Source organism: Pundamilia nyererei, unplaced genomic scaffold (genome assembly GCF_000239375.1).
Source record: "Pundamilia nyererei isolate P.nyererei 1_Seehausen unplaced genomic scaffold, PunNye1.0 scaffold00005, whole genome shotgun sequence".
Lineage (NCBI taxonomy): Eukaryota > Metazoa > Chordata > Actinopteri > Cichliformes > Cichlidae > Pundamilia > Pundamilia nyererei.
In genome coordinates, this window is record NW_005187406.1 from 6,814,346 (window position 1) to 6,842,223 (window position 27,878).

Sequence of the window (27,878 nt, forward strand, 5' to 3'; positions counted from 1 at the left end):
GTCAAAGATCATTTAAACTCAAGAAGAATAAGCTGTCAAGTCATCTACATTTACATTTCACTTTAAACTGAACAAATAAATAAGGTACACAAAGATATACTTTGAAATGCACTTAAATGACTGTAAGTAGCAACAATCCCAGTGTGTCAATACAAGAAAAACACCCCCATCATCAAGTAAATATTAACACAGAGAGCTTCAAAAGACGCGCGGTTCTCTCGCTGATGGGTTTTGGCAGTTTGCACAGACAGCTACACGTTTCCTCTAAAGCAGTCACTTTTTCAGAGAAACACCACTGCCCTTATTCATATGTTGTGAGCACAGAGCATGCTGCGTGAGCGGAGGCATGCTGCCGGAAGTAAAGGCACTCAGCGTGGCCTGCAGGCATCCTCAACCTCCAGAACCTTCTTGCTATACACCTTAAAATCATCTTTTGTTTCCATGTGTTAGACAGAGCAATGCTGCTACAGTTCCTCGATCGTGGTCGTACTTCTCGGTTCTAAAGACCTAATGCAGTGTGTTTGATGCCACTAAATCCCATTTGGTTTACATGATTGGTTAGGTGTGAGGCAGTGTATCAATATATGGATACTGTCGGTCCAGCAATGTCTATTTACAGCTGAGTGAGTCATGGACACACGCAGCTTTAGCAACTTTGTACACCTTCATCAATAGTTAAACTTTAAAATTCAGCAACCCAAGACTCTTTACGCCTCACTGAACTAATTGGAGATGTTGGAGAAGCGATCAGATCACTGTCCTTTCTATGGAGCTTTTCTCTTGGCTTTTGTTAGGTTCCTCAGCTTCACCTATTCTCATTTATGCTAACGGCCACCATGGGGTGACTCCTACATGGAAAATAAGAACGACTGAAGAGTGGCCTCTGTACAGCCAATGAGAAAAATGTATCCTATTTCTCAGATGATTTACAACTAGAGCAAACATTTCTGTAATGTTGCTAGTTTCAATAGATGATGAGATTTATATGCTTTGGTGCACAGCTAACCATCATCCAGTGTCTTCAGGTTCTCATCAGATCTGAACCATGCTTGTTACGCCCCCTGGTGGAGACGGCCAAAACACTTAGGATTTCAAAACATTATGATGGGCATGTCTATCTTTTATGAACGGGGAAGAACGACTGTGGTGGGCTCAGCGACTAGAAGTACTAGACATGGAAGGAGCTACATGTACCATTTGAGCATCGGTGTATGCAAAGTATCCCAGTTATGTTTTGTATATGTTTTGGTTTCAGAAATCTGGATAAGGCTACAACCCAGTTTTAACGGGACAGCTATGTAGGTTATAGGAGGCTTGATTAGCTTTAAACAGTTGGCCTGAACCAACTGGATCCCTGTAGAGTCTTTTATATATCATGTTCTGACTTTTATCAGAATCAGGATAAGTTTCCAAATCAAATTTCCATGTACATTTGATGAGTTCTGAGGTAATAAACAATCACTGTGATCACTGAGATCATTGCTGAGGAGACGGCAAACCTTCATTTTGAATTTTACAGTAGTGTAATTAGCTTCAATGGTACATTTACTGTATATTGACAGTATATTTGTTGATATGCTGTGCCACAGCAGATCAGGTTTGACCATCATTTAAATGGTGAAAAGCTTATTTTTCAGATCTTTTTGTTGTTTTATCACTACACAAATATACAGAATAAGTTCCGAGTAAATAGCTTCCCTGCTTTTTGTGAAGGGCTAAATTATTTTCTAACAAAAGATGATATGATGATCTGAAAATGCAAGTTTTTTTTTATTGACTTTTTATTCAAAGTAAGGTAAATAGTCTTCCTGCTAATAACAATAATTGTTGTAACCTTGCTAATGACGCATGAATATAAAACTAAAACTGGATTTTTTTAAGGATGTGTAAAAACCCCCCAAACCTTTAAATCTTTTGCCTTAAATATGAAGTTATTATGCTGAAAATATGTAATATCCTGCTGTGCTTCTATGGTTTTGGGTTCATGGCTGTCATCACCCGTCAGCAAGTATCTGTTGAACACAGTGAAAAACCTGAAATTAAACATCCTGTTGTAGTTCTCAGGAATGGTGAAGACCAAACAAGAGTTATGTTTATCAGGTGACCAGAAATATGCTTCCAAATTAGTGCTCTGATTTACGATGCTAAATGTTGAACATTTTGGCTAATCACTTAAAATCCCCAGAGGTCTCAATCATGATCTCATTATCCTTAAAGTATTTACATCCTTGTAAGACACTGGACATGACAGTGACAGAATCATGTTTCAAAATGCTACACGCTGCTTGTCTAGCAGTATTCCTCTCCCTGTGGATCTGGCAGGTCATTGAGGTCTAAGAAGATGGAGGTGTTGGACAGCTTGCGTCCATCTGACGACAGGTCGAGCAGTTCCTCGGCAGTGCTCGGCACAGAGCTGATGTACATGTCCCACACCTGCTCCGGAGAGTCCAGCTCCAACAGCTTCTGCTTGATCTTCAGGTTCTTCTCAATGTTCCTGCGCTTGTGCTTGAACTCCAGGATGGTTTTGGTGTAGCGGTTGATGGTGGTGACTGAGGATGCCATGCAGGCCGTGAAGGAGCTCCATGCCAAACTAAGGAAAGAAACAAAAACACCATGAACTCCTTCATTTGCTCCATATTCAACACCCATTGTTCAGTTTTATATCCTTTACAGAACCTGAGCTAATCCTTTGATATACTAACATTTAAATCGTGGCCACTCCCAATAAAAATGTCACATTCTTCAACTCTGGCACCTCCACCTCCTTACTTTAACCTCTTAAGCCCCAAGCCTACCTTTTGCCCCCATATCAGGGGGCGTTGGGGCTTAAGAGGTTAAATACTGATAGCAGACTAGGTATGACAAATGCATCCTCAAGTGAAAGCATTCATAGAAACATGAAAATATGATTTTGAAAACTTTATCTTGATAGAAAGTCTCTTTTATTTAATGATCAAAACACAAAAAGCCTCTTTCCTCCAAAATTCAGACTACTGAAAACAGGTTGTCATATTATTTTGATATCTTGGGAAAACAGTTACTTTGTGACAACATAAAATGCTGTCAAGGTAATTTTTTTTGTCACGATCAAGTAATAATAATTATTTGACAAGTAAACAAAGGGGTGGCTTTGATTAGGGATCAGAAGACAAACAATAGCTAAAAAAAATATACATGCCTGTTTAGATAAGTTATCAATTTCACAGCAGCATATTACACGTGTGCACCATTGTTTAAAAATTGCTATTCACACATTTATAGACTAAGACAATCTAAATCTGTTTTAATGACAGCACACTGTGAACTTTTTAGCATAACGAATGGGTTTTCTGGTACAGACAGGTGAGTCAGTAAGAGAAAACATTGCATATACAACAATGGCTACCTCACAAAAACCATGTTTATAGATACGGACTAAATACAAGGAGGGAAGGGCAATCAGGAACAGGTGACTTTAAAGGTGCAGTATGTACAATCTCACCAGTAGACGGACTGGTGCTTATATCGCACTTTTCTACTTTAAGCGCTTCACACAACTTGCCTCATTCACCCCGTCACACCCAGTCACACGAACACTTTTCTATGTTTTTCCTATGCAGGTGCCTTTTTATCAAACATTCACAGTCTGAATGGATGCATCAGAGAGCAACTTCAGGTTAGCATTTTTAGCGCTGGAACAGACAGGGATCAAACCAACAACCTTCTAATTAGTAGGTGTGCTACGCTACTGCCTGAGCTACAGCCACCCCAATAGATGTCAAAAGACTGCAGACTGCAGTCGACTGAATCTTGTTCATAAATCTCAGCTACACTGGCCACTGTAGGACAAAAAACTCTGTAGGACTGCTGGTCATCTGCAGTAAGTGTAGGGTGTCATTCTACTGTTTAGCTCAGCTGTCTGGCACACTAGCTGGCACAATATTAGCTTAAAACCAGCTGCTGTTTTTGTTCAGCTCATTGTCCAGAGACGGTGAGTAAGTAATTGCGACAATATTGAGACTAAATAAGCATATTTATGAACCTTTTCTTGTGTTAGAGCCCCGACTTCAGTTGAGGAGATGAAGCTTGAGGTAAAGAGGAAGAGGACGAGGTGAAAATGAGGAAGAGACAAAAGCAGAGGAGGAGGACAGAGGCATAATGAGAAGGAAATGATAAGAATATACATGTACTAATGCTAAATAGCTGGAGCTTAAAAGAGCTGTTTGTGATCTTCTAATGAGGCATACAACGTATATCTCAAGCCATGAACATAAAACACTATTATGCTACTGTGTCTGCTGTATTCAAGACGGCGGTGCAAGATGGTGGCTTCCAAAAACTGGCTCTCTTTTCTTTGTAATTTAGTGATTTGATCCTAAATTTACAAGAATGCATAAATTATGATATTTATGAGTAAAAGATTCTTTTTTTCTATATTAAATAACCACCAGAAATGATGTACTATGCTGATAAAAAACTGTCTATGTGCTTTCATCGTGTTTTTGCAGAATAACAGTCCAGCCAATGTGAAGGAGGAATTGTCCTCCTGGTGGCGCTGATTCATCACAAAAGCCCTGCAAACCTCGATCGAACTGATGAGGTTTAACTAGAGCCAAACCCATTTGTTGTCAGGCTGATGTTACTGGCCAGTATTACCTGTGTGCTGATTTATCAACATTAGTATTTATAGTGATTGATAAATACAAGCTTTCCCACTAGCAACACAGAAAAAGAAAAAGATATTGGCTAATCTGTTGAAATGTTCGCCTTTCAAATCACTGAATACTGATACCAGTATTCAGTGATTTAAAATTCAATATCAGCTGGGCTCCAAGTTTAGCACAAAGCAAACAAAAGTTGAGAAAAGAACTGCAATGCATGGTTAAACGAAGTATTCCATATTTCTGCTGTTCTTGTGCAATTTAAATTGATCAAAGATGAAATAACCAATGTATAGAACATTTTACCAAATCATTTCAATGCTTTGGGAGAACAAACAAGTGAGGACTCAAAGGGCCAAGTGGTGAAACAGTGGGATAAGAAAGAAATTACTACAAAGACTGTAATGGGAGGGAGCGGGGTAAGGAGAAATACAGAAAAGTAGGCTGAGAGCAACAGCACAGGAGACACAAAGAGAAAAGACTAAGCTATCTTGTAGAGTGGGCTTTTCCCTTTATCCACTTAACAAGCTCAGTTTTTGGACCTGTGATTGCAGCAGATGAAAAGACTGAAAAGTAGGCTACAACTGAGGTGCTGAAAGGTTCAGTCTGGCCCACAGATGGCTTTGCAAACTGTTAAAATTGCATTGAAGCAAGGCATAATTTGTGGACAATTTACTGTACCAGGAGGCACAGGAACACAAAAAAACGCCCCTGTAAAAGCTCATGTTTGAAGTTTAACAAGCTCACATATTTGGCAGTGAGCAGAACATAAATGTTCAAATCCTAAATGGGACAGAAAAGGAGTTTCATGCAAAAAACATCTTGCAGTTATGTCCTTACACATGGTGTTGCACATGGCTGCATGACAATGTGTAATTTACAGATGTTGCTATCTGTACAAAACTATGATTAGAAGGAATCATTGTTGAGTTACAGTCAGTTCACCGATTTTGCTACAAATAAATTTAAAAAAGACGTCAGAATTTAATGCTCAGAAAAATTCTCCAAACTCGGCTTGGAGTGACTCACAAACCTTGTTGTTTTTTTAGATTATATGTCCGAACAAAAACTTTGAAAGACTTCCAGAAAGCCTGGAGAATTATTGTTCAAGAGCACTTTAAAAATGACACGAATGTCTGGCTGCTTGGGAGCAAAATAAAAAGAACCAACATCACTCACATGTATGACCAGCTGTAGTCCCACGTCTGAGGTTTCCAGTCCTCTGGGCCCAGACTGACTGTCAGCTGGAAGGCTGTGGTGAACATCATGTGGGCTACCATCCCCAACAGACCTGGACACACACACGTACACAAACACTGATAAATCAATAAGATTTACCCACACTGACAGCCAAAGAACCTGCTAAGTGTATTTCTTGATAGCCACCACTTGATGGCAGTATTGCACAATGTAACACATGACGACGCATACACGAGCAGCTGTTTGCAACCATATACATGTCAAACACTGCTATTACACAAAGTTTAAACCTCTAAGAACGCAATGAAAGAATAGAGCAGAAGAATTTTCTCTAACTACCTCTCAGCTATTTAACATATCCTTTGACCAATCCCAGGATATGAAACCACAGAAGTACTAAAATATTATTAAAAATGAGTATTAATGGTCTAATAATTCAATAACACTGTCACATGGACTGATTAGTCATACTCTGTATTTGCTGAATCTGCATGCTTCCTTCACTATTCATTTTACTGCAAGGGGTACTGAGCTACAGTGAGTCACTGTTTAAGTGAGTCACAGCGAGTAGTGCTGCTATCTACAGAATGTATTTCTTTTAGGGTTGGCAAATGATCACATACAGAGAGAAATATTCTAAGTATGTGGCCAGACTAGGCACTGATTCTCTGTTTCTTTACTCATTTCACACATTCTTAAAACAAAATAAATACATAAAGAAAAATAGACAAGACTTCACTAACAGCTGAAAAATCATTCAGAAAAGTCCAAGTGGAGCACAAAATAAAAATAAAACTGTGAGAAATAAACAGTGAAATGCAACTTTCAGGTGTACCAACTTTTCTTTGTCTACTGCATTATTATTTTCTCATTTATTGCTTAATAACCAGAAGAAATAGCAGCGCACCAAGGAACTGGGAACAACACGGAGAACTCTGATAAAAAAGTTTTTAAAAAATATTACATAAGCTGCGGCATTTAAATCACACGCGGTTGTTCAATCTTGGCTAGCCTATGACCCAGCAGGTGCCACTGTTTCTTGTTCTTAGCTGGTACATCGCGTGGTCTTCTGCTGCTGCACCCATCTGCTTCACCTGGTTCATTCAGAGATGCACTTCTGCGTACTGCAGATGTAACCGAGGGAGCTTTGTTGCTTTCTTATCAGCTCAAAGTATTCTGGCATTCTCTTCTGACCTCTGACATCAACAACACATTTTCTCCCAGTTTCTGACAATTCTCTGTACACCCTGGAGGTGATTATGTAGGAAGCACCCAGTAGATCATAAGTTTCTGAAAGGACCAGGTTGTTGCCAGGCAGACCAGCTTGCCTGGCAACAACAACCCTCCCACTGTCAAAGCCACCTAAGTCAACGTTCTTCTCCATTCTGATGCTCGGTTTGAATATCAGCAGGACATCTTCACCATGCCTACTTACCTGAAACCACTGGGTCCCTGTTACAGTGATGGATTAGTATTTTTGCCTTAACAAAGTGGCCACTGAGTGCATCTCATAAGCTCATAAGATTCGCTCTGTCACACCAAACACATCATATCCTCCTTCTCTACATCCATGAATCCCAAACTGTCTGTCTGATGTACTCATTTCTAATCTTGTCCATCATTTCCAATGAAAAATTTAACATCTTCAACTCCGCCACCAGCTCCCACTTTTGTCTTTTTGTTAGTGCCACCATCTCCAACCATATATTATAGCAGACCTAACTAGTATCTAGTAACTTTGCCTTTCACTTTTGCCATCCTTGTGTCTGCACTTTGTCGGTGTTTTAAACCATTCATTGAAGAGAGCTTTTTGTTATGTTAGTGAGTAATTAATGTACTATTTTTCATTAACTATTAGTTAATTATAAACTGGGTGTATTTTACCATTTTATTTGAAAACATGGCACAGCTACTGCTCCCAAAACAGCCTCTGTGAGCAGCTCCTGCTAAAGTAGGTATATCCAGGCCCACAATTTCCCATGATGACAAGCTGACTCACGAGGTGAAAACAATACCATTCACAGTGCTGCTGCTAATAAATCTTGCAGTAAATTTCAGAATACAGCAGTGTTGGTGGAGTTATTTACTTTTGCACGTAAGCAGGCTTCTGCTTGGGAATAGGATCAACTAATGCAATGAAAGAAATGAAGGCATAAATATGGTAATTACAGCCAATCTCAGCGTGCCACTGTTTGTGAGATGAAGACCACGAGAGTCAAGGGGAAAACAGAGAGAGAATTCATTTTCCCCTAAACCCTGTTCCCTTTAAGCTTCTGTTGCTAGGCATGCTCAGCTCAAGGCCAATATGCAATTTACAAGGAAAACAACAAAGGTTTTTAACTAATTGTAATTTTTACACTACATTTGAATCAAACAGTTGAGTTACACCAGCAACACGCTGGTGAAAAACATATTTTGTAGAAACATTCATCCATCCAGTTTTGGCTGCTTATCTGTGGCTGGGTTGTGTTGGCAGCAGTGGAGCAGAGAAACCCAGACCTCAGACCTCAGGTAATGGTAGGAGGGTAGAGCTGAATTTCTCCCAGCACTGCCTTATTCTCATCTTCCTTTAATCCTAACTGCACACCAGTAAACATTCAGAAAAGCATCTAGCACAGATGCAATGCACCCCAATGATATAGATGTGGTGATTTAGCATTCCAATATTCTGATATATCAGGCGATATTTTTTCTTTTAGACCCACGACAGGAAAATAGATTTCCCTATAATTTACTGTTAAAAACACCCAACATTCGACCCCTGGTGGATTGGAGTGTTTCTCCTACATCTTTTTTCGCGTTTAAAATTTTCATTTATTGGCCATTATAAATGCTGTCGCTAGCAGATCATCAAAAAAGCTAATATTAGCTTTTAATATCAGCCCTCCTATAATACTGATATTATTAATTTGATAAAATACATCCACAGACAGAACTATATATAGCAACCTATGAAAGGACTCAAAACTGCCTTGTCAAAGTGTCCTCAGGGTCACATTCTTCTCAAAGATACGTGTGAGTCATTGCAATGCAATAACACACGCACACACACACACACACTAGACTAAACAAGGTAAAAAAAAATATATTAGCAATGCTGTTGCTACTGCTAACACATGAGCTGTAGTTAGCAAACAAGCGACAGTTAGCTTACTTTGTGAATTGGCTGAAGTTTTTATTTAGCTGTAGCTTTTTTTTCTAGCCAAATGATTTTAAAAACCCAAACAGTAACATTATTTTAGTTAGACGTGATACTAAGCAAGTAAAAGTAAAACTATGTATCTTGGGCAGCAAGTTAGCTTTCCAACTAGCTTAAGATCCATGTAGAATACATGAAAATACGAAAGGAAAATGATGGATAAGAACATGCACAAGCTTTCCTAACTAACTTAACTTTTTTCAACTTTGTTAAAATTATGAAGTTTTTGAATGTACTACTAATTAGAGATAATAAAGCTTTATACTCAGAGGAACCATTAACTGGATGCAGCAGTGCCTGCCACAAACATACTTTTTGTTCGTTCTAAACAAATTTACTCTTTAGCTTTTATTTTATTAAAAAACATACAAACAGTTCATTAATAGCGCAGTACAGTGTTTCACCTTTTATGATGGTAATAATGAAAACTAGCCACGAAAGAGTCTTTCTCTATTATGCATATATTATTTATTCATACTGCTTTTTTTGCTCTGTACTTTTTAAGCAGCTCTTTATTATCTGGGCATGTTTGCAGGATAAATGCCAAAAATTGAGATTAAAACTAGAAATTAGAAAAAACTAACAGATATAGACAACACCAACGAATGACATGCTTGCTGCCATTTGTAGTTCTCCCACATTTGCAGTGTTAAATGTATTAGAATATAAGCTGTTTAGCATCTTGGTACCATTTCCTGTTACATCTACCAGTTCAGCTTCCTGTGTACTTCAGGCATAGTTTATTTACAGTAGTGCAAACATATCTGCAGGATAAAATTTTCTGCTGTGGCAAATGTGAGAAAGAACAACTGTGAAAAATATTGCAACCTGATTTTGTGTAAAAAATGGAAAACAGCAAAGGTGTTAAAATTTCCTATCTTTGTGTAAATCATATTTAATATTTTTTTCTCTTTATGAATGGAAAAGATGGAAACAAAAAGCACACTCTGACTTTCAGCAAGCTGGATAACACTGATGGGAGATTGTACTGAGCTGGAGAAGCTAGAATAAAAGATAGCCCAGACATTACAAGACATCTCCTATTTATTTACACCCTTTTCATTATGTGAAGAAATCTCATGCTCAACAGGCGTGCTTTCATCCTGTAATAGGACAACTATTGTTTGTTGGAGGTTTCAGCAGCCATCAACTGAGTCCAATCCATATATACCAAGAACTGGGTGCAAAACGTAAAGTAGAGATTAGCAGCATCTTCCACTTATCCGGTATACTCTTTGTCCTTTCATATTCTTCCCATCTCTTCCCCTCGTCTGCCTCTTGCTTGGTTTTCTGTGCTTCGCTTCATTTATTATTTTCATCTTTGCACCTGATTTTTTTGTGCTGGATTTTGCCTTGCCCACAAACCAGCACAGGAATAAAAAGCTACGGATTTGTAGCCTACCAATCCGATTACCACATAAGCCCCCCCCCCCTCCACAAATCCCTGGGCCGAACATGAGTGCACCAGATTCAGTACCAAACACCTAAATTCTCATCTCATCCCTATCAGAGCTCATGTTTATTCCTAAAGATATGACAGTGCTACATTATCATAATGTTATGCAGATCAGAGGCAGCCGTGCATCAGGATGAGTGGAACAAATCGCAGTCCCGAGTCTCAGCACGTTCTGTCATCTGGAAATTATGCTTGTTCTCCTAACACAAGGTCACTTTTTTCCAAAAGAAGTCAATACATGCCATTGCAAGGTTATTTATTCTTAGTGTCAAAGCACTTAACATATACAAGCAGCCTCAGAGATGTGACGCTTTTGATCCAGTTCAGCCGTACAACATCGAGAAAGCAGTTTAGCCTAATCTGTGCTGCAAAGCTCTCTCACAGTCAACAGGGGGCACCTAGATTTTTTAAATCTGTTTTGTCATTGTGCACAAGCTACAACTGAAGTCTGACACTAAGGATTATTTGTCCTTTATCACGCTGTTTGGAAAATGACTATTCATCCAGTGTACAAAAGGTGGTTGAGCTTTTAATCCTGCGTTTAGAACTGCATGAGAAATCTGTCATACGACAAAGCGGATATGAAAAAAGAAAAAATACATGTGTTTTTTGTGGCTAATACAATACCGGTCACAGGATATGTCAAACTTTACACTTTTCATTTTTCGGCATGTCAGACCTATCAAATTGTAGCTATACATTATGCACAGCAACAACACCAAACTGCAAGTAGGGGCATGTCATTAATCTGCAATGCTCTCATGTGAAAGATTATACACAAACAATATGCTTTACTCAAAGTCACAAACACACGAAGAGCAATGAATTGTTTTTCTCTCTCTTGTGGGGCATTATGCCTCGTCTAATTCCAGTTGGCTGAAGAACAGTCTTTTTCTGAGTATCTGGTCAGAACATCAGAAACAGGACGTCACAGTGTGATTTCATACAAGAACACAGCAGAATTATTTTAGTACAGACCGAAAAACATTTATTGTTGAGAGATATTGCGCAACATATTCCCTCGTATTGGAATATTTGTAAATAATAGAACCACAATACCAAAAAGTTGGAATAGTGTATAAAGTGTAAGTAAGAAAAGAATAAACCCACTTGTTTAAACTGATAAATAATATTAGCTTATTGTAATTTAATGGTAGCAACATGTCTAACAGTGTGGTACATGGACATGTTTACTACTGTGTAGCATCCCCCTTTTTTAACACCACTGCCCTAATACTGTCTGATATAGTATTCTACCTTTTATTTTTCATTTTGCAATGCTTCAAATGTTTATAGGTTGAAGGTCTGAACAACTTCACTCTTCTACTACAAACCAACGCTGTTTTAATATCTGCAGTATGTGGTTCATGAGAAATATGGCTTGCTGAAATGTGCAAGGACTCCACTGAAAAAGTCAGGAGGATGTGTGCAAAAAAAAAGAAAACACTAATTTCAAATTTCAATTCCTCTGACTACAAGAAGAGAGCATTCACAGGCTTCACAATTACACTGAAGATCATTATTATGAAATTTTCCCACAACTTATAGACACATGTTCTTGAACAGTGGGACTGGGGCAGCATGGTGACATGGTGGTCAGCTTTGCTGCCGCACAGCAAGAAGGTCCTGAGTTTAATTCTACCATCAGGATCAGGATGGGGTCTTCTTTTGTCGAGTTCGCATGTTCTCCCTGTGTTTGTGTGGGTTCTCTCTGCTTCCTCCCACAGTCCAAAGACATGCACTTAGGGGGGTTAGGTTAAATGGAAACTCTAAATTGCCCATAGGAGTGAATGTGAGTGCGAATGATTGTGTGCCTATGTGTTAGCGCTGCGACAGACTGGCGACCTATCCAGGGTGTACCCTGCCTCTTGCCCTAAGACAGCTGGGATAGGCTCCAGCGACCCTGAAAAAGGATAAGCAGAAGCAAATGGATGGATGGTTCTCCTCATCTTTACTTCTGAGAAGCTGCCTTTCTAAGCTGCTCTTTTTATATTAAATTATGTTGGTTAAAACTCTTTTGGACAGTTCTTAAGTCTTTAAGAAGTCCCCCCTTTTTTCAAACTGGGTAATACCAAAGTACAACCCTGTTTTCAGGTCTTGTTTAAGCTGTAACTCCAGGGTATGTGCTATTTTGGCTAAAGAGGATGTTTTTTGTGTTGAAAATGTAACGATAAGGTGTTACATCATGGGTAATAGGTGTATTAAAAAGAGATTCATATATATCTTGTAGTTATAAAATTGGAACATACCCAGATTGTTTGACTGACAGTGAAATACTATGTAACTTTCACTGCTTAATACAAAACCACATTTCCACTTGGTCAGCTGCATAACATGTTGATCTGTACTCAGCCAATCAATGAGAGGGACGATGAAGAAGCTGAAACAGGATTACAGCGACATAGCCAGGCTGTTCCATCTGTACCACACACACATCAATGTAATAGCAAACTGCAGCAAGGGTTTTCTTTAAGTTAAAAAACTGACAGTAAAGTGGTCTACAATTGGAAAGACGTACAGATAAATGGGTTGTTGTCTTTGTTAGCTTCTTTACAATGTAAACAAATAATTTTGTTTCAAGGTGTTTTGTATGTTTTCATAATAGGTTGTGTCTTTAGTCATAGTGCATGTTTTGCTGCGGTCCAAATACCTCTGAACTCGGCCTTCCAAAAAAGAAAAACAGGATTTGCTAGGTAGATAAGCTAGTTAGAGCCATTCATGTATCACTAGCAATACAACATAAAACTTTTTTGCTTTTAAAACAGCTGGAGCACATTCATGTATAGAGCCTGGTCAGTGCTCTGCATATGGCTTGTTTAGTCAGTCACACATACACAACATTGGCAGGACAGATTAAAGGTTCTACAGTTTTACTTTTGCTCATGTTCAGTGCTGCCATCTTGGACCATTACCTCGAGGGCTACTCCAACCTTCCAAGTGGGAAATCCGAGTTGAGGGGGAATTCAAGATTCAAATTGTGACTCTAAGAAATTCCAACTTATTAAGGAATGTGGCATTAGTGTATGCCTGTGAGTGTGCACACAACCATTTCCCTGCACCACTGTGGATTTTTCACAGGCATGAAACAGGACGACTCATAATATGTCATACATGAGGCTGACTGGTCAGTCAGGGCTGAGAATCCTGGAACTCGTTTGATTCTGATCTTTGGCTGGTTGATCTGTGCATTTCTACTTACTTACACTATCACAGCAGCTGCACTAGGTGCCATCTTCTATGCATATTTTTTTTTACTGTGCTAATATAGCATACAGGACTGAAAAAACAAGTACTGCTGTGTTTTCAGACTTTTGGTATTGAAGCTTTTCATTCATAAGTTTTGGTTCTGATGACATCCCAACTACTAGCCAGCATTCACAGGCTTGTCACTAGGTTACACATACTTGGTGAGCAGATGATTTCTCTAACATAACGATTGCTTTACTCCACTGACACTGAAATATTTGTTCTGTACATATAAAACATCTGCAGTCCTCCAACATAAAATCAAATTGTTACTTCTTGTTATATTTAGGTAGTTTCTTAAATAACTACAGGTTCATTGTGCCTTAAGTAGTCAAACAACACATCCATGCACACTTTAGTACACTAGGCACACACTAATTTAAGAAATAGAAACAGAAAGTGGGGTTATCTAGCAGATGTCTGTCTCCATGTCAGAGATAAGTAAACTTGTTGCTGCTGCTGTGCCACATTTCTCTTGCTTTGGAGATCAGTTGCTTTAAGCTGCAGGTATTAAGACAAGGTGCTGGAAGGTGAAAAAAAAAGTTGTTAAAATTGAGAACACGCGTATTACCGGTAAGTGTTGTTAATCTAATCTGCCAGAGCATGTGTTCTTTGAAGTAGAGTTGTATTTTTATGAATATTTTATTTCATATTTATTTGAGATAAAACATTGCAGAGCAAGGTGAATAGGAAAACTTGAACATTTTCAAAGATGTTTTTGTAGTTTTCAGAGAGGTCTTTTTATGTGCTCTTATCAACTGAAGGCAAGTCTATGTTTTGAACTCCTTTCATCTATATGGTCCAGTGGAAAAAGCCAGAGTTTCAGAGTTTGTCTTGTGTATAGCTTTCTCATTAGAATGAAACTTTGAGGCTTTCTTTGTTTGGGCAGCATGAAAAAGGCAGAAAATAGCTGACAGTTGGCAAGTTAGAGTGTAACACAAATGGAGAATAGAGAGTTTGGAGAAACTTGCTTTTTTGAAAAAGTCAGAAAAGATATGAAAGACATGATCTCTTTCATATCAAGAAAAATTGTATTAATAAGCTGTATTTAAATGGTGCATAACCGTTTTGTTTTTTTAATAAACTGCAATGTTTAAAAAGATTTTCTAAAAGTAATGCGAAATATAATTAAAGGAATACAAATGCTTTTTTGGTTTTGTTTATGAGAAACATGTCACATTTTTCTCAGATTGTTAAGTATCACCTAAAATAGCTCCAGATTGCTCAGTATTTCCTTCTGTCCCCTCAGGCTCTTTATACACTAACGAGCAGCAGTCTCTGTCACACACAGTACAGTTAGCATGACCACTCTTACTATTGGAACAAATTGGCAGTTCCGCAGGCACCCGCTATTAAAACCACAGTTTTTATTTTTTTTAACACACACTCAGCACAAAAACTGAAGTTTTTACTCACATTACTCACATTAATTACCCGAATTCAGCTCAACTTAAGTTCATTCCTCACATCAAAGTAAACCTCTCTTTCTTTTACTTCCCCAATACGTCTGTTTTTCATCATCACCTCACACGCCTCATCATACGTCACATAACTGACAGGCGTAATAAAATTTCAGCTCAGACCTCATTAACATAACATATTCAGCCCATTAAAAAGAGAAACAAACTGTTACAAGGACACTAAACCGTTGATGTTTGAGAGCCGACGAACTGCAACAAAAGCCGTAAAAAAATTCTAAATGATTTTGTGTTTTAGAGAAATAAAAACTACACTCACACTTGAGTACCAGCCTCACAGATTTCACCCCCTCTATTTATGCAAACAACTTCTTCAGACAGCGAGCCATATATAAATAAAACATGACACACACGGCCTGGGTTGAGAGTTCACTCGCTATCTTACTGAACGTTACAGCTGGCAAAACACTGGGTAAGTGTGTGAAAACACGACTCCTGAGTTTAGTTGCAGGAGAGCATGCTAGGTTCAGCTCCTATCAGGTGAAAATGAAAATATCACAAGACCACAACAGGATGACTGAGTGATGGTCAGTAGTTTTTCTGCTGTGATAGACAGACCCTGGAAAAGGTGTCAACCTTCAGCCTGCCCCTGCCAGTAAAATGCACCAGAAATAAATAGAAGATAAAATAAAATCATCCAGCATCGTCTACATCCATTTACTGTAAAGTAATGGCTTTTAAAATGCCAATTACTTGGGCATTTCAACACTGGAGTCTGGGGGACTGACTCACACATGGATCTAGCTTCAGTTGGCCATTAAAGGAACTGCAGATTTTGGCACTTCTGATTAGCTTCATTTGTCAGTCTCAGAGATTCCCATTTGGAAAGGAGATAATAAAGTCTCACGATTCACAGTGATGCACAATCCACAACGACACAAAAGCAAACTGTCAATATGATTAACAAGTGACAAATAAAAAAATCAGGTAAATCTTAGTTATCTTTTCCATCTTATAACATCCTTGCTACAACGTTTTAAACCTTCACCAGTTTTTTAAACTGACAATAGGTTTGGAAGTGCATTTTCTCACTTGAGTCTATGCCAGGCAAAAGATGGTCACCTGAACTCAAACTTTAAAGGCTTGAGCAGAGTGTTAGTACTGTTGCCATCTTGGTGATTTTAAAATGAGGAGTGATAAAACTGATAACCGGAGGAATATGTAAGGTACTGATCTGAACTGATCAGGAAAAGTCTTACTAAGGTCAAAGGAGCTGAAGGCTGTTTTTCCATAGACTTCCATAGCTTGATGCCTTTTTGAACATCCCTCCCTGCTGGCCATTAGAAATAATGCATGTTTAAGACACTTGCATCCATCTTTTATATACAGTTTGTGGTGATTTGAATGTAATGGCAATGTAGGTTTGAAGTAATTGTGATTACAAGCAGGGTGGGGTGGTGCTGATGTCATGACGATAAATATGATGCATTACCCATATCACTTTTATACAAATCTATTTGAATGAGAACTTTCAATTTGCTTTTTACTTCTTTTTTTTGTAAATATTCCAGTTTAAGGAAAAAGCAGGTCATTCCCAGTGTATTCATCTGCAAAAAAAGTCATATAGGATTAAGAAGGCACCTGATACACGATATGAAGTTTTGAGGACACTTAACTAGTAAGACTATAGCTCCGTCATTGCCTCATATGCCAACAGGATCAAAAGAGAACTTGGGTTACTCTGTACTAAAATCAAAGCAACAGTCAGACTAGGGGAATCCAACTCTAACGTCAAACTAATCAATATGCAGCCTCAGGCTCACCACATATCCATATATGTCTCTTGAATGAATTTCTCTAATCTTCTTGGTCTCTTAAAGTTTTTAAAAACTTTGCCTTCTGATCAGGGGCTTTCCTTCACAGACATAAAGCCGGATTCTTTGAAAAAGACAAATATGACAGAAAATTTGATCCAAGCAGAGACAAAAACCTCATTCTTGCACCAAAACAGACTATTTGAAGAAAAGCATCAATCAAAGCAATGTCTTGTCTTAGAGTTAGATCAAAGAAGTAAAGTTTCATTGGGTCTGAGCAAACGTAATATTTCCATTTTTGTAATGCTTTCGGACACTGCTCTGTATCCACATTGTTCTTGATAGAGACTCTCCTTGTCGTGACCTTCTACCAAAATGAACAGATTTTCTTTCCTACAGTAAGAAAGTCAGTATTGGGCATTAAAAGCATTTTAAAACACCTTTTATTCTGGTTTTACTGGTGATTCTATACATGCAGTATTTATGTTCCAGTGACCACTGAAATTACAGTTAATTTAGCTAATTAATTAAATTAGGTTTCAAGATGTCTGCAAAGTTACAAGCTTGATGCAAGCAGAAAATGTTATTGTGGATCTGACCAGCTTATATGTTTAAGTGAGTCATAGTGATGTTAAGTGGCTTAAAAAACAGAAAGTAGACTAGAATGACAATGAGTGAAAAAGCAGCCAATGTCCACAGGAAAACTTTGAAAGACCTTCAGAAAGCCTGGAAAACTATAGCTCAGGATCACTTAAAAAAATTACAAGAATCTAAATCGTTGTCAGTGTGGTTCTGGGAAGGTCAGGAGAGAAGTACAACCATCTATGAAACACAGGGCAGGCTTTGTCATGGTTCTGTGTTGGGGATCTTGATAAAACTGATAAAATTATGAACACAGAAAAGTGCCATCGGAGTTTAATCCACCATGCAAAACGATTTGGAAAGTATCTGATTGGTTTTTTGTCATGCTTTTTTCAGCATGACAATGAAACACAGAACAGAAAAGCACAAAATGAACACTATCGGTCATGGATTTGCCTTTCCAGTGCCTGAATCTCAACATTGATATTGAAGCAGTGTGGGATCATTTTGACAGAGAACTGAAAAAGAGGCAACCAGCATCCAAAGAAGTGCTTTGAATGTCCATCAAGGAGCCTGGAGAACTATCCTGAAGTCTACTTCACGTCTGTTTCATTTAGAAGAAAGCTTGAAAAACAGTTCAGACTGTTTATATATTGTTATCATACAGTACACACACACACACATATATATATATATATATACACATCAGGAAGATGGCCCCAAGCGACCACGTGCTCAGTGAATACCTCAGGCAGTAGAAACCCAAGAAAGAGAAAGGCGAGGAACCATCATGGAAGGACAGGCCCCTGCACAGTATGTACCACCGGCAGATAGAGTAAGTGGCTGATATCCAGTACAGATGGACGAAATGGTGGTGGCTAACCAACCGGACATAATAGTGGTAGACAAACAGAAGAAGACGGCCATAGTGATCGATGTAGCAGTTCTCAATGACAGCAACATCAGAAAGAAGGAACACAAGAAGCTGGAGAAATACCAAGGGCTCAGAGAAGAGCTCGAGAAAATATGGAGGGTGAAGGTAACGGTGGTCCCCGTGGTAATCGGAGCACCAGGTGCGGTGACTCCCAAGCTAGGCGAGTGGCTCCAGCAGATCCCGGGAACAACATTGGAGATCTCTTTCCAGAAGAGAGCAGTCCTAGGAACAGCTAAGATACTGCGCAGGACCCTCAAGCTCCCAGGCCTCTGGTAGAGGACCCGAGCTTGAAGGATTGACCGCCCACAGGGGCGAGCGGGGAATTTTTTTTTTTTTTACATATATGCTGTAGGACTGCATGTTTCAGTCTCTGCATGTATTTCCCGTTTTCCTCATAATATATCAAGAAATGAGAAGTGCTCAAGACTTTTGCACATTACTGCATTTCGGTTTATGAATGGATTAAACAAATCCAACACATCATGCTAATTTATGACGTTATCATGTTTTAGACATATTTCAATAAAGCCAGACTAGCTGTTCTCTGCTGCCTCAGGTCTTTAAATTAAGCAATGCTAAACAATATGTGTCTCTAGCCAGAGATGAGAAGAATACTGATTCTCTCATGTCACTGACATAACAAAAGCTGGTAAGTGTGTTTCACAAAATGCTAACATATTTTGGGTGAGCCGTGGATCAAGTATAGCATCAGTTTTACTCCAGGCCTACAAGAGTCTTTTCTATAGTCTAACTAGAACTGCCTGTAGTTAAAGAATAGATACAGTACACACATATGTTACAACCTTTAAGCATTAAATAAATTGGTCAAAGTGTGGACCTCGGTTTTACAGGTTGTACGATTCTTCAGCCTGTAGCCTTTTCAGTTTTTTAAAAAACACATTTTCTGAATTTGACCTGTCAAAGCAGCAAAAAGCTGTGAGTCACTGTCGTGGAGTCGAGTATCTTTCATTGCTGAATCACTGCCCAGAGTGTGGTGGTCGGGATCATTTTCACAGAGTGGATTAGAGAGAAGGTCATTGTTAATTCCTCCACCGAGAGAGGGAGGCAGACTGCAAACCGGCTGGAAATCTTTTCAGGGCTGAGAGGCTACAACTGGCCTGAATATATGACTGGATAAATGCCAACAAGGAAGCAGAACTAAGGACTCAGTGGTTTTAAAGTTAAACAGAAACGGAATAAAATCAGTATATATCTCAAGCGTTTGCTATAGTTTTCTTACAGTACTTAGCAAAAGTGTATTTAAAGCTTGGATAAACGTTCCTGCAGTAAATGTTAATTTTTATTTTGGGGTCCTCTACAGGGCATGACTTTTCAGTTTTATATTAGCAAAGAATGCGGTGACTTCATGGACAAGGAGCCTAACATCAATGCAATACTGTCACTATTCATTTGGTGCATCGGTATGTTACCAAAATCAGGTGAAGTTACAGGATGCTGTCTTTTTGTGCGTTACATAATGCTGAAAAATACATTCTTGAGTGCACAGGAGCTGCCAATGCCTCAACAGGACCTAATAAAATTTAATAGTAACCTTGCCATTAAGGGAGGTTAAGAAAGTTTCACTTTGGAGTTTCAGATTCTCATGCTATCCAATGTAATCGCGTGCAAAAATAAGGGAAAGGCCCTTGTCCACAAAAAACAAAATGTGGTTCTTGATAGTTTTCCACATTTCAGCACTATAGCAATCCATAAATATTCTGTTTTTGCAAAAACTTGCAAGGTAGGCTAACTTCCTCCTCCTTAAATAAATATAAACGTAATAGTTTAGTGAGTTGTAAAAAGGAGAGCATGGCTTAAACCACGACAAAAACTACAACTGACTGAAAAATGGCTCGAATTCAAATTCATATGCTCTTCTTCATAGTGCAAGTTATCAGCGCATTTGATAACAAACCTGGCTGTCAAGTCTCTTAGCAATAATCAAACCAGAACACCAAAGAGACCACGATCCACCACAATTCACAGGTTCTTGGAAAGTCTGAAGTAGAGAAAAACAGGACAGCCATCAGTTCTAACGCCTCCCATTTGAGCCCCAGCCTACCCAAGCATGCAGTTGCCTCCAGGAACTAATCATGCCCTGTCCTTGTCCCTTACATTGAGTGCATGGCTGACAGCTCCTCCATCATCTCAGATTCTTTCATCATCCCGTGTACAAAGATGACATCACAACCCCTTAATGCAGAGCTAAGTATAAAAAATCTGAATTGTCTGCTTTGGTTTTGATCTAAAGCTCCAGATTTCCTCCACTGTCCTTGATCTGTCTTACTACTTTTTACCTGGAGGGGGGTAAATTCTAAAACACCTCTTTCCCCCCCCCTCAGGGCATGTTGTTACACTCTTTCGGGAGCTTGTGAACTAGATGGGAAGAACTGCCAATGTATATCCTCATCAATATGCATGGAAGAGATCAGGTGAGAGGTACAACCGTGACTGTCTAAAGTCAATTGTAAAACATGGTAGAGGCTGTGGCTGCATTTCAGCCAGTGTTGCTGGAGAACTGGTCAAAATGACTCAATTAAACATTGAATGAGTTGAATGAATGCAGAAAAGTACTGTAAGACTTTGGCCCATCCTGCAAAAAAATCATCTGGAAAGCACTGGATTAGCAATAGCTTCTTCTTCTTTTTTTTTTAAGTACGACAAATATCTAAAATAGTTGCAATAAAAGCATAACTGGATATGAAAATCAAACAATGGAACACTATCGGTTATGAACTGGAGTAATAGTAATGGAAGCAACATATCAGTTTATATGTGACAAATGGAAGACAAAGACTCCTGGAAGCAGCATCTTTCTGATTTAAATTTCAATTCTTTATTTTACTGACCAACGCTGTCTGAGCAGGTTTTGGTTACAAACACGTGGAAAGCAGAAGAAATCTTAAGCCAGATACTCAGTATCTGCTACCCACATATGATTGGCTTTACTGAAAATCCTCCCTTTAACGCAAGAGAACAACAATGAGTTCTAACTTTGGAAGCCAGTTAACCTAGTTTCAAGGTTTTCCAGTTGACTTTTGGGAGGCTATAAGACTCACTAATGGCAGCAACATATAGTTATATATAGTATAGTTAGTAATATGTCCAAATAAAAGCTCTTCTCATCTAAAGTGGAAAAAGATACTGACAACAATCACAGTATCTGTAATCTTTTCATTGGAGAGCACAAAACAAACATGAACAAAAATAGCGCTCATTGAATCACAACTATTTGATTTGATGCTTTTCACTAACTTGATGGCAAAGATGGTAATTATATTAATGCTTCTCACCTGACAGCACAGTGAATATGGCAGCAAAGGCGTTGAGCTTGAGCCCGTCGATGACGTTGCCGATGTGACACACTTCTATGGACATAAGGATGCCTCCGGTGGCCAGCAGGAGAATGTAGAGGCACTCTGCAACTATGCACAGCCACAGCACACCTGTGAAAACAGTTTGTTATAGCAAAGTAATGGCCAAGAGGAAGAAGACAAAAAATCAAGTTGTGTGGATGGTGGTGTTGAAGTGTGACGTCGTGGGGAAAGAGAAGGGAAATTGGGGCGTGAGGGAGAATATGGGTGAGCAAGGGTGAAGGAAGGGAGCAGAGACGTGAAAAGGCAGAGGAAGCGGGGAAGAGTGAGTGGAGAAAGGTGCGCCGGCAACCCCATCCCCCGTATCATTAACCTTCACAGTCAGGGAGAGGATACAGAGCATGATCTACCCAGAGACGCAGAGCATTCTGAGCTGGAGTCTATATACGTGTTAGGACAAAATATCAGCGGATTTAAAAACCTGTCAGTGTACGCTGTAGTGTAATTGCATATATCACCCAAGGGCAGGCAGTTAGTGTGTGGTTAATTAATCATAAGGTGTGTAATAAACGTAACATGCCTGTTACCCAAAATATCCCTGAATGAATTGTGGACAGAAATACGTCCTTCAGCTAAAAATTCTTTTTCTTGCTTGCTTTAAATTGACTTCAGTAAAAGATTTCTTCAGTTTAATTTAGGCAGGTGGAAAAGATAGAGGCTTTAAAACACTGCAATTAAGCCCCTTCCATAGAAATGTTTCTTTGTTTTGCTAAATCCTAGTGTTTTAATCATGATGCTGGCAAATGGTTTGCAAAGAGATGGATGCTCTAAACCTGTTGTACAGGGACAACGGTACAGGCTTCTGTTTAAAGAGTCTGGCATCCAAGTTATTGTTTCAGTCGCTGAAGATCTCTTTATACGAGGATCTATTTTGTCTTTGCGGCGAGGCTCATATGGAGTTGCCTGGTTACAGATTACTAATTTGCTGCCCACATCTTGTTATGCAGCATTTTACATGTCTGCACACAGTTAATTGTTTGCATAGTTAAAGAAAAGAAAGAAGCACATGTGTGTAGGAGGGATTAAAGGATAAAGATGGCATTTTTATTGAATTTTCTTCTTTTTGTATAAAACAATTGAATGAAACAAAGTGTTAGCCTGCCATTGTCTGAGGGAGTTAACCTCAGCCTTTCAAAACAGGTGTCATTTAATTGTTTTTTTCTTATTTTAAGACAGCAATATTTTTCTAAAACAGATGTACGCTGTAGTTTTTAGGCACTACAGTTCTGTTGTGTTACTGAAACATACTGAAATAAGGCATTTTAGGGGATCTGGTTTCAGTGGAGGAGTGAGCTATAAACTGCGGTGGGTAGTAACTAATTACATTTACTCAGTTAAATTTACTTGAGTACGCTTTTGGGGAAAAAAAATACTTTTAGGAATAGTTTTACTATACTGTACTTTTTACTGTTACTTGAGTAACATTGTTATGAAGTATTGCTACTCTTGAGAAAAAAGTCTAGCTACTCAGTGTGAGTAACTTCACTGAATGAATAATAAACATTCTAACCAAAAATGCACGAGACACAGACACAAATCTACAGTTTATGTCGAAGTGAGACTTCTTATTTGTTGTTTTAATGTTGTTCTATCTGCTGAGTCTGTTGTGCCATTTGGAGAAATAAAGTAACACCATATACTGTCACTGGAAGTATTTTACCTGTAGTATTATACTATTCTAACATATATTTATATCACCTTCTCTAAATATTAGTTCAATAATGAATTAGAAAAGTGTTTCTTCTGCTTAGATTTATTATTTTGTAATCATGTTATGTTCATGTTTTTTTGCTTTTCAGTCTTTAAAATTTGCACTAAACTTTATATTTTTGTCTGTCTGATTATCTAGCTTACCATCACCAGTGTGTGAATGGGTGGATGACTGGATGTGTAAAGCGTTTTGGGGTCCTTAGAGACTAGTAAAGCACTATATAAATACAGGCCATTTACCATTTGTCTCATTTTAAAAAATTAAATCAGATGTTATGATCAGTTACTCAGTATTCAAATAGCCTTTTTCACTAAATACTCTTTTACTCTTACTTGAGTAATTTCTTGGATGGCTACTTTTTATTTTTAGTAAAACTATGTTGAGGTAGTGCTACTTTTACTTGAGTACAATTTTTTGGCTACTCTACCCACCTCTGTCTATAAATGACACAAAAAGGAAGATTTCTGACAGCAACTACAACTGAGTGAAACCCTCCCAAAAAAACATTGTTGTCAGTTTTTCTGGAAATAAAGAAGCAGGTTGGGCTCAGTGGAATAATCAGGCTTTGGATTTACATTTTCCCTCTCTTCCCCGCTGATGGTCTAGAAAATATTCCCATTTTTTTTATGATAAAAAAATAATTTTTTTGTTTTGCTAAGTCTGGTACAATACGTATCTTCTCTGTCATGTCGTACTGCCTCCTGACAAAATAAACTGAACTTTTACTATAAAATTCTGACTGAGAAAAAATGAATAAGAAAAACTGAGTATCAAACATAATATACATAATACATTCACTACGTGCTAGCTCTAATAAAAATTTAGGAGTTGAGATTTTCGGAAACATTTTTGCCCCTGTGAATGTGACCCACGGGAGGATCTGCTTAATTATTGGCACTGTTGGTGCCAGTAAATATAGCACAGATATTTTTCTCTTCTGCTTGGTTTACTTTAGGAAATTAATAAATAGGACATAAATAGTAGCTCATAGCAACTTGCTTTCTTTCCAACAGCCTGCAGAGGGTTACAGCAAGAAGTACAATTGTTTCTAAGTCCATGAGAGCATATCCCTGCTTCCTACTTAAAAATGACATCAGTTATTAGTTTCCTAATGACTTCATGATCTTAATCACGAAGTTTAATGTGCTATACAAGGTTTGTTCATTTTTCTATGTCAGTCTCATTTGGGATCAAAACATTATTATGATTTAGGGTGTGGTTATTTTCTGATTGACAAGTTGCTGTTTCAAGGGGGGTTAGTGTCTGTGGGCTCTCATCCACACTCACCCCTTGTTTTTCATATTGGGTTGGAAAAACAAAAGCAGGAAGTTAACAGAAAGATCATTTTGTGGCTATGGTAGTTCATCAACCAGTGTGTGACATCATGATGACTGTTTCCAACCTCCACCCAAGACCCAGATGTGGCTTAATCCCCATTTTGAAATAATACGAGAATATGAGATTGACCATCAGAAAAATGCATGTTTAACGCACTTCCCCACTGACTTTGTCAGACCCAGAGACCAAGATCCTCTTTCATTTGTACTCTGTGTGCTAAACACCGAGACTGCAACGAGAGGCAGATTTTAGCACAACAGCAGCGTTCGGGGCACTAATTAACTGGGAGAAAACCACGTGGATCTGATTGATTTACTGTTTTGGTTTCTTATTGCCTAGCAGCAGCACAAGTGATTAGGTCATCCACAACTCCATGGTGTCACCAATAGCTGTTGATTTTTTTTCCCAATATAGGATAATTATGTGAGAAAAAAATCTGGGGTGGAACCTGACTCACTTTCAAATGACAGGAAGTCAGTGCTGATGAAGAAGAAGATGAAGATGAAGAAAAAACTTAATACATCACTTGGAGGCCTAAAGACGCTTAAACAAATGTCTAGAAAAAAATATCTGAAAGAGGGTCAGTGGAGAACCAAATGACTTTGGCCAGCATTTCATCACACTGACAAAATTACTGAAACGTCCACTTCAGATTCATCTGCTTATTTAGAGTCACAAGAAAGCAGCCATACAGATGACAGAGATCTTTGGGTTATTTTAAGCCTTGAGATGACAAAATTGATAAAGGCTCTGATTGACTGAGAATTTTGCCATGTCCCTGAAAAAGTCTTTATTTGCAGTAGCATTTTATATGTAAAAAAAACAAACAAACAAACAAAAAAACTTACCTCTTTCGTTTGATGGTGCAACATAAAGGAAATTTCTGCAATTCTCACCTGTAAAAGAACGTAAATTAAACATTTATTTCATGTACCAAGCTGATAGCATGTCAGACTTCATATGTTTTTCCTCCATATTCCACAAAGATAAAGTTACGATGTAAAATTTAAAAGAAAAAGTTCCAGTCTGTGATTATGTAGTAACAAGAACACCCACCCCCCCTCACCCCCTCTTAGGGTGTCACAGTCTTCTGCCTGAAATGCAGCGTATAGCTGTGTGCTGGCCAGAAATTCTACTGTCAGTGCAACAAATGTATTTATGGTGGTCTGCACACAGACACGTAGTGCTTCACACTGAAGAACCACTGAAGCGGGTGAAATATACCTTTAACCTTGCTTTGCTCATGTTTTTGCCCATAAAAACTATTCCAAGAATCATTCAATTAATCAACATTACATATATTTAGTTTGCTCTTTTCAGGCTCCCAGACATGATTATTCCATTGTCTGCTTGTTTAATCATAAATATTACTAAATTGTGATTAATTAGCGTTTTATTCATGTATTTGTGTTTGCAATTTAAATGTCTTTGCGTGTACTGACATTACATCCTGAACCTGAGTTTATATAAATCTGTCTATGAACTTCTCTATCTGATATCCTTTGAACAATGGGCACAAAAACCTGTTAGTTAAATATAATACTCATTGTCAGATTATGACTTCCTGGTGACATTTCCATGTAATTTTCTCAGTAGTTTCCGAGATTAATCCCCAAACCCAGTCCTTGTTGATGTGGAACTGAATGTAAAAGTCAATGCATTAAAATCCGGACTTTTAATTTTATTTCATCGCAGCTGGAGCAGCACGTCTCCCTCCGTGACGCACCTCCCCAGCGCGCACAGCGGTCCCGCCGTCAGTCCGCCGTTACTTCTGTAGAAAACCAAACTTACCGGTCATGTTGATGTTCTGCTCGCAGGAGAACCAAATGCCGGTGTGAAACTTCCTCAACACGTACTTGTCCTCCCCGGTCTCCCAGATGTACTGCACCAGCCGCGTGTCGTTGATGTTGGTGCTGTTGAACCTGATGCAGAAGGACTGCTTGGTGGTGACCGGTCCTGTGCAGAACGGCTTCACCACTTTCCGTGTCCCTTCGCACCAGTAGCTGGTGGTGAGAGCCGACACAGCCAGGAACAAGGCGAGAAAGTTCAAGGTGAGAGCCAGCGATGCTCTCCGCCGCCGGTCTATCCCCATAACGGCAGAGGGAAGAAGTAAAGACGCCTAACTTAATCCCTCGCCCTGCGAGACACCGGATTCTGGTGACTTCGCCTCAAATCCTCATAATCCCGTTATTCCCATTAATATCCTCGGCTAATTATCACGGTACATCTGGCTTCTTCAGCGTGCCTCTCGCTTCTGTTCCTTCACAGCGGCGGACTCTCTCATTTTGTAGGTTTTCGCCCCCCACTTCCATCCTCCACTCCCACACACACCCGGCGCACTCCCCCCTCTAGCTCTCACGCACGAACTCTTCGGCGTCGGAGCTCGGGGCTCATTTGTTCCTTCTTGGTCCCTTTTAAGAATTATCACCACACGCCACAAAATGTCATAAAAATCCCCCCCAGCATTTTTGTTTCTTTAACGGCTACTTTTCCCTCTTGATCATTTCTGATGTTTCCAATGAACAACACAACAGGATCCGACTGTGTACCATGCACTCAGAAAAAATGGATGTCACAGTCATTTAGCCAGTGCTTTTACACTCATTGTCTGATCAGAGGATGCTTTTATGTTATTACTTTATTTCGATAACTCACTTTTGTGTCGGTTTATAGCCCATTTCTCGAAGCGTTGGGGGAGGTGGTATTTGTCAGAGTTTAGAGTGGAAACTATTTGGCTATTATGGATAAAACAGAAGAATAGGAATGGAAATAAAATGGAGCAAAAAACCCCAAACAAAACAGCACAATCTGCCTTGGACAGTAGCGCATACTGCCCCCAGGCTGACCCTCCCAGTCAATAAATACTTTATTTTCTTTGTTTCACTCAATTCTCCTTTATTTTTGACACTCAGAAAAATACACACCATGTATTCAGCTTCTTTAAGTACTTTATGGTTTTATCTTTA

At 38.8% G+C, this 27,878-nt stretch overlaps 1 protein-coding gene across 1 annotated transcript; it reads right to left on the reverse strand.

Annotated features, from left to right (window-relative positions):
* On the reverse strand, window positions 1-27,167 carry gsg1l2b (gsg1-like 2b). Its single transcript, XM_005721908.1, has 5 exons — window positions 26,704-27,167; window positions 25,761-25,808; window positions 21,783-21,935; window positions 5,820-5,931; window positions 1-2,590 (listed from the first exon to the last, which is right to left on the reverse strand). The coding sequence occupies exons 1-5, from the start codon at window positions 27,002-27,004 to the stop codon at window positions 2,290-2,292; spliced, it is 915 nt and encodes a 304-aa protein (XP_005721965.1). The 5' UTR covers window positions 27,005-27,167; the 3' UTR covers window positions 1-2,289.
* Window positions 27,168-27,878: the final 711 nt, after the last annotated feature.